General features: G+C 53.7%; 1 protein-coding gene across 1 annotated transcript in view; it reads left to right on the top strand.

Moving 5' to 3' along the window:
- Positions 1 to 6,427, top strand: part of LOC103262754 (keratin, type II cuticular Hb6) — a 14,490-nt gene extending 8,063 nt beyond the window's left edge. Inside the window, exons 9-11 of the mRNA XM_008060395.2 lie at positions 246 to 406; positions 3,717 to 3,860; positions 6,342 to 6,427. Coding sequence (XP_008058586.2) covers positions 246 to 406; positions 3,717 to 3,860; positions 6,342 to 6,427 — 391 coding nt within the window. The remainder of the gene's footprint in view (positions 1 to 245; positions 407 to 3,716; positions 3,861 to 6,341) is intronic.
- Positions 6,428 to 7,636: the final 1,209 nt, after the last annotated feature.

Here is a 7,636-nt window from a genome sequence, read left to right as displayed (position 1 = left end):
GCCGCCACTCCCCTGTGTTCTGAGAATACACCGCCCGCCTCCGACCCGGCCGCCACCCCTCTGCTCCCGCGTCCTGCCGGAAAGGGGCTCGCTGCCCGCCGCGGACCCAGCCCTTCCCCGCCTCGGCCTCCTGCCCTGGAAGGGGCATTGTGGGACTCCTCCCCCTGCCTCCTTGGCCTCTTGTCTCCCTTTTCCAATAAACTGAGGGACCTGCTCTCTGTGCTGTGATGTCTTGCTTTCTGCAGCCCAACCCACCCGCCGACTGGGGACCCCGGGATGTGGCCTGTGGGCGAGGGTCATTCTGGCCTGTCCTCAGATGGTGCCATCGTCCCCTGCCAGGCGGTGCTGACTGTGCTCACAACACCTTCTGTGTCCAGTCTGGCCACGGATGGCACACGTGTCATCGGTCTGGGCGGGTGCTTGGAACGGTGTTCCTCCAGCTGGTTCTAAGGGGACGGAGGAGGCCGTGGGATCAGCTGGAAGGCTGTGTGTGCACAAGTGTGTGTATTTGGTTTTTACCCTTTTCCTGCACACACACCCCCAACTTTCCCTGGCGTGTCTCCACTCTGCCCCATCCCTACCCCATCACAACAGCAACACCAGAAGTGCCTGCCAGAAGCCACCCTTGGGGCTACCCTGTGTCAGTCCAGACCTCACCCCACTGCCACGTCTTCCCCATGCTGCCCACCAAACAGGGAAAGAGAAGGGCCTGGCCACCCTCACCCACCCCTCCCCCACCCACACACCTCCTCAGCACCAGGCAGCCTTCTCCAAAGCCGGTAGCTGGTGAGAGGGGGTCACTTGCCACGTCCTCCACTGCCCCACCCACGGCCCCCATCGCAAGTCCTCAGAGTCTCAACCCTCTTTGCCCAGCCCGGCCCAGCCCTGGCCTCTCCCACCGTCTCTCCACTCTGCCCTTAGAGGACCTGCCCTTTTCCTCCAGAATCTCCAAGTCCCAGGTTAGACTGCACCCAAGCTCGCAGGGCTCCCTCTCACCTTCTTTCCCTCCCACCTCCTGAACCCTGATCTTGGGCCTTGCCCCTCGTTTCCCAGGCCAGGCTCTCAGCCAGTGTGAGCCTCGCTGGAACATCTGGCTACCCAGGGCCCGCCTCTCCCCTCTCTGTACACACTCCCTCGGGAATCCCAGTCTCCTGCCCTCAGCTCCTGCCGGAGGTTAAAAGCCTCCATCTGGCTTCTCCTCCCGCCCTCCCTCGCGGGCTGCACCCACGAGCCCCAGGTCCCGGCGAGACACCTGCCCTTCCACACACCTCCCGCTTGACTCACTGTTCCCCATCCTCTCCGCCAGAGTCGCCCCCATCTCCCGCCAAGATCATCGACACAGTTGCCCAAGCCAGAACCTGCGACACATCCCTGTCTGCACCTGCTCCCTCGGTGCTCGCTGGGCCCCGAGTGCCTCCTTGTCTGCCCCCCAAATGCCTCCCCCATCCTCTCTCCCTATGGCTGTCCCCATGCCTCGTTGCCACACTCTTGCCTGGACTCCAGCTCCCGCCTCTTCCTGCCTCTCCTCACACAGCCAGCGAGACCTCCATAAAACACATGACTGGCCTTTCTGTGGGTTCCTGCTGCCCTCGGGGCCAAGCCCAGACTCTTAGACCCCACCAGTCCTGCATGCTCGGCTGTGACCGACCTCTCAGGGGCCCGCCTTTCTCCCCTCCTCGGGCTCCAGGTGCCCTGAACTCCTGTCAAAGGAGGGTTGAGTGTCCCCAAGGGGCCTTTCGGTCCCAACCCTTCTCCGGAGGGGACTCTGAGCTCTGCTCTGGAATGTAAACACTCCCTTCTCAGGTACTTCAGGAGGCTACTGAAAGGTCTGCCAGCCTTGGAAGGTCATAGAGGTGCCACCTAGGGGCGCCCAGGAGGGTCCATGCCTCTGGGGATGATGCATCTTCCTTCCACCTTCCCGTTTCAAGGGACCAGGCAAGACTGTTAGAGCCTCTGAGGCCCTGAGCCCCACATCCTCCACTATCACTGCTTCCTCCATCAGGAGGGGGCACTGCTGAGGGCCCTTGGGGGAGGAAAAAAAAAAGAGAGAGAAGCTCAGTGGTGGGTTATTAACCAGGCAAAGCTGGTTCCTTCTCGAAGGAAGCCATGTTGAAGCAGCGACCTCAAGGAAGACCAGGAGTTCATGTATTCAATCAACAAATCGTTAATGAGCCCCTACTGTGTGCCAGGAACTGTTACACATGCTTGGTTTCATAAAAGAAGAAAACAGCCAGCCACACATGCTTGTCCCTGTGACGCTCACATTGTACAACAAGCAGTGAGTCTAAGTGAGAAGCTAGCCAGGAGGGCAGATTGTCCCAGGCTTGGGGAAGGGTGTGTGAAGAGGTGGGCTGGAGGAGCACAGGGACATGCAAGAGCTAAAGGGGGACTGGAGGAAGGGGGAGTGCTGTGCTCCAGCACCGCCCAAATGCAGGAAAGGAACCCTTCATGTCACACTCTCCTCTGAGCCCAGCTCCTCCACCAGAAGCTTTCTCTACCCTACTTCCTTCCGGGTTTTCCAACATCATCCCATCATCATCTCGCAGAGGTAGGTGAGATGGGCTGGTTCCCACAGCCTTCCGCACTCCACAGAGAGCCAGCTGCCCCCTTCTGGAAGCTTCTGCTGGCTGCTGAGGAACACAGGCTAGCCAGACATCAGATCTCTTTGTACTGATGCACAGCTGAGAGACGGCCAGCATGACAGTGACAGTATTCAGTAGCGGGCATGTGGCGGTGGGCTTGGTATGGCCGGCGTCGCAGGAGTGAAAGTGTTCACTAAGACAGTCATGAATTAAGAAAGGTAGATTTATTAAAGGGAAGATATATTGTGAAGGACACAGCGGGCAGGACAGCAGAGTGTTTGGCTAGGTGGAAGTATTTATAAGACTATAGCAGGCCAGGTGCAGTGACTCATGCCTGTAATCCCAGCACTTTGGAAAGCCAAGGTGAGAGGATTGATTGAGCCCAGGGGTTCAAGATCAGGTTGGGCAACTTGTCAAGACCTCATCTCTACAGCAAATTTTTTTTTTTTAATTAGCTAGGCGTGGTGGCTCGTGCCTGTGGTTCCAGCTACTTGGGAAGCTGAGACAGAAGGATTGCCTGAGCCCAGCAGGTCGAGGCTGTGGTAGCTGTGAGCATGCCACTGCACTCCAACTCAGGAAGGAAGGAGGGTAGGAAGGGAGGGAGGGAGACAGACAGACTATAGGGGGATTCAGTGTGGGCTGGGAAATTGCCTGCAGGGCATGGAGAAGTTTGCAAATTGACTGCCTGCTGTTCCAGAGGTTTGGAGGGTTGATCAGTTGTGGGGTTTTGTCTTTTAAGACAGGGTTAATAGCAATCATTGACAATCTTTTTTTTTTTTTTTTTTTTTTTTTGAGTTGGAGTCTCACTCTGTCACCCAGACTGGAGTGCATTGGCCACTCCTGGCCACTGCAGCCTCGACTTGCTGGGCTCCAATGATCCTTCCGCCTCAGCCTTCCAAGTAGTTGGAACTACAGGCGCACGCTACCACGCCCAGCTAGTTTTTTATTTATTGTAGAGATGAGGTCTCACCAAGTTGCCCAGGCGGGTCTCAAACCCACGGGCTCAGGCAATTCAGTCACCTCAGCCTCCCAAGGCGCAGGATTACAGACTGAGCCACTGAGCCTGGCTGACAACCTTTTTTGTTTGCAAATGATTTACAGCTGCCTAACCAGTTTTTGTCGATTTCTTTGTAGATTTTTATCTTGAGGTCCCTTCCCTTGATATAATTTGTCCGAAATTGTCATTGGCCAAATGGGGTCCATATTTCTCCGTGGAGGTACCCAAATATCTGCTCTGCTCTGCACAGCAGCTGACACTCTGGTTCATCCGGTGGGCTGGTGTGCCACCACCATGTACCGTGCAGGTAAAGAAACTGAGTCTCCAGAAGGTGACGGGGCTTGACCACACACCCTTGGTGAAAAAGCCAGGACAAGAATCTGAGAACTCAGAGCTATAACTGCTGGTCTTTTTCTATGCCCACGCTGCCTCCTGCTATACAGAGGCTAAGAGTGCCACACTATTGTGATATCACAGCATAGTAATAATAACAACGACAATCACAAACACCCATTTTTTGGTATCTGTTATGTGCCACCCTCTACTTCAAACTTGTGTTTATAGTAGTTCACTTAATTCTCTGTGGTAGCAATCTTCAGAAATGCCTCACTCCAACAATTCTTGTCCCCCTATGAGCACCACGCCTCATAGGTGGAAGCTATGTCCCCTGCCCTTGAACCTGGGCTGGCCCTGCGACTGCTCTAATACAGTGTGAGGGCTTCTGGCCCAGGAGGCCCTGAGGGGATTGGCACACATGGAAGACAGAGCCCCTGGCTGACCGCCCTGGCTGAGCTCGACCAGTGGCCAGCTCCAAGTGCCAGCCACACAAGTGAAGCCATCCTGGACCTTCCAGCCACCCCAGAGCCCCAGCCAATGATAGGAAGCAGAAGGGTCACCCGGTCAAGTCACACAGTCAAGAAACATAAGCCACCACCCGTGGGGGTGTTTTGTTACATAGCAATAGATGTGTGGAAGGGCACCTGGCAGAGGGGTGCTGCTGTAACAAAACCCAGCACCTGTGACATTGCCCTTGGGACCAGGCATCAGGCAGAGCCTCCGTGTTCTCAGGGAGACCATTAGCGAAGGCTGGAGAGACAGAGAGGAGACCACCACCGGAAGCTAGAGAACCCACCTGGGGCAGGGCCTGCTCTCCCTTGCAGCTGCAGCTCTTGGGTTCTTTAGAGTTCTCACTTCTCACCAGCCAAGCCCTTGTTCTTCTATGATAGTTAATATTGCTTTATGTGTGTGAGGTATTGTCGGGACACAGACTGGTTTCCCCCATCCTAAAGCTGCCTTCTTTCTGCCCCCTTGCCCAGGGAGCCACTTCTGGCCACAGCCGGTCTCTGGAACATATGCAGATTCTCAGTAATGAGTCACAGGATGTAGCTCTGGGTTCTGAGGTTCTTGTCCTGGCTTTGTCACCAAGGGCATGTCGTCAAGCCCCGTCACCTTCTGGATGCTGAGAACAGTACGGGCTTTCCTCTTAATCAATGTAGTTGTAAACACCGTATAGCAATCTAAACAATGAACTTGCTTGATTATAAAACTGCCGTGCTGACCCGGGGCACAGATTTTTCTTCACCCACCAGCTGCCCTCAGTGCCTCCTGTAAGTTCTAATAAACCATTGTCTTTCCCCTACTGAACCTGCAGGTGACTTCTTTGAAGTAGATAAAGAACATTACACGCAAGCCCTCTCAGATGTGGGGTTACTGAGTTACAGCATTAAACTTGTTCTGTACAAGTTATTGTCTTCTGATTGGATCCTGGCTGATACACCCTGATCGACCACTCCAACTGGCAGCCAGCACCAAATCTTGGTTATTTTGAACCCTCTGCTACCCCAAAGAGCATCATATAAAGTAGAAGTTCCCAGTAAGCCCACAGAATCCCAAGAAATGGTAAAGCGTGATCATTTCTTATTTGGAGTGATTTGTTATTGAAAGGACAGACTGAGAGTGGGTAGCCATTTTTCTTTTTTTTCTTTTTGAGTTGGAGTCTCACTCTGTCGCCCAGACTGGAGTGCAGTGGCCGCTCCCGGCCACCGCAGCCTCGACCTGCTGGGCTCTGGCGATCCTTCCGCCTCACCCTTCCAAGTAGCGGGAATTACAGGCATGCGCTACCACGCCCGGCTGATTTTTTGATTTATTGTAGAGATGAGGTCTCGCTGCCCAGGCGGGTCTCGAACCCGCGGGCTCAGGCAATCCACTCACCTCAGCCTCCCAAAGGCGTGGGATTACAGGCTGAGCCACTGAGCCTGGCTTGGGAAGTCATTTTTCATCTTGTTCTTAAACCCTGACACAATGATGAGAAAATTAAAGCTGTGCTTTTGGAGAAATGCACACTTTAGGTATAATTAACTTTACCAATTTTGTCTTTTCAAAAACAGACTTCCAGGTATCTGAGATATCTCATAGTGGCAATCAAGCTTGTCTAGAGTAAAGGGAATTTACAAGGCCTAAGACATCATGCATTGGGCAAGGATTGTAAAAGTCATGAAACTTGTAATTACAAAAGTTATGACCACGCAGAGGGGGAGCAGGTGGGGATTCGATATTCCAATAAATTGGGCACTATCTACAGGGAAGCCAAGGATTCCCCAAAGCTACCTACTGGGAATGCCTAGGAGATAAGGGGAGGTACATCCTCCATTAGGTCTAAGGAATGTCATTTGGGAAGGTGCAGGAGAATTAGAACCCTTGTTACGCCCTTCTCTAGGGGCTGTGATAATGTGGGCGGACATTAATGGCTCTCTGTGTCACAGGATCTCCAAGACATCCACAGGTGGTCAACAAGGAAGTCACAACAGTCACGGCAGTCACGTGCAACATCTCCAAGAGAAGGATTTAAGCCAGGACTCTGGGGGGCTACGATGCCACACTCACCTAGAGTGTAGGCCCACTCCCTGTCTGTGGGGAGTGAACTTTTCTTAAATAAATCTTTTCTTCTCTCACCTCTGTGTGTCGCAATTCTTTGCAATCTATTCGGATCTCTGGGTTGCCGGTGCGCACCTCCGGCTTGCCAGCCCTGGCAGTGCTGTGCGCCTCCCTGCGTCTCTCTCTCGACCCTCACCCGGTCCGTCTGTACCCTAACAGTTATGTGAAGTAGGTATCTGAAACACCTCCCTCCAACCCAGCAGGTGTCGTTATTTATCGTGTTATTCCATTTAAAATATGAAGACGCTAAAGTTCAGGAAGGACTAGTGATTTGCCCATAATTACAGAACTGGTGGGTGGCTGATCCGGTGCTCATACACAGGTCTCCATCAACAAGGCGTTCAAACACAAGTCTCTATCAACAAAGCCTTTCACACATCATCTACTTAGGGAGCCAGAGGGAGCTTAGGCACACTGCCTAATCCGCCTCTCTCCCGCTGGACAGCAGGAAACAGAAGCAATTTGCCCCAAGTTATACATGTGGCAAATGGCCATCATGTGGCAAATGGCCATCAGGACAGAACCGAACAGAAGCCCAGTTCTCTGACTCTCTCAGCCCAAGGCTCTCTGCTTCCCCAGGCTGCCTCTCTCCCCAGTAACTCCCCTCCATTCTCACATGTTTCCCCAGGCACATTCCCCCTCCAGGAACTGGGGGGGGAGGGTAATTCTCAAGCCACACACATTTCCCCAGGCACTCTCCCCCCACCCAGGAATGCCCTGACTTACTGGTTGAGTCAAATCTAGAGACATCTTTAGTTGTCCCAATTAGGGGCAGGGGAGGGCCACTGGCATCTAGTGGATAGAGCCAGATAGGCTGCTACACATCCCACAGAATGCACAACCAAGGCCGGGCGCCATGACTCACACCTGCAATTCCAGCCCTTTGGGAGGCCCAGGTGAGAGGACTGCTTGAGCCCAGGAATTCGAGACCAGCTTAGCAACATAGTGAGACCTTGTCTCTACAAAAAATAAAATCGGTCAGTTGTGGTAGCACACACCTGTAGCCCCAGCTACTCCAGAGGTTGAGGCGGAAAATCACCTGAGCCCCAGAGGTTTGAGGCTGTGGCGAGTCGTGATTTTGTCACTGCACTCCAGCCTTGGCGACAGAGTGAGACCTTGACTC

The sequence above is a fragment of the Carlito syrichta genome, unplaced genomic scaffold (genome assembly GCF_000164805.1).
Source record: "Carlito syrichta isolate Samal-C Ts95f unplaced genomic scaffold, Tarsius_syrichta-2.0.1 Scaffold304602, whole genome shotgun sequence".
Classification (NCBI taxonomy): domain Eukaryota; kingdom Metazoa; phylum Chordata; class Mammalia; order Primates; family Tarsiidae; genus Carlito; species Carlito syrichta.
Note: the sequence above shows the minus strand (reverse complement) of the source record. Positions and strands in the feature narration are given on the sequence as shown.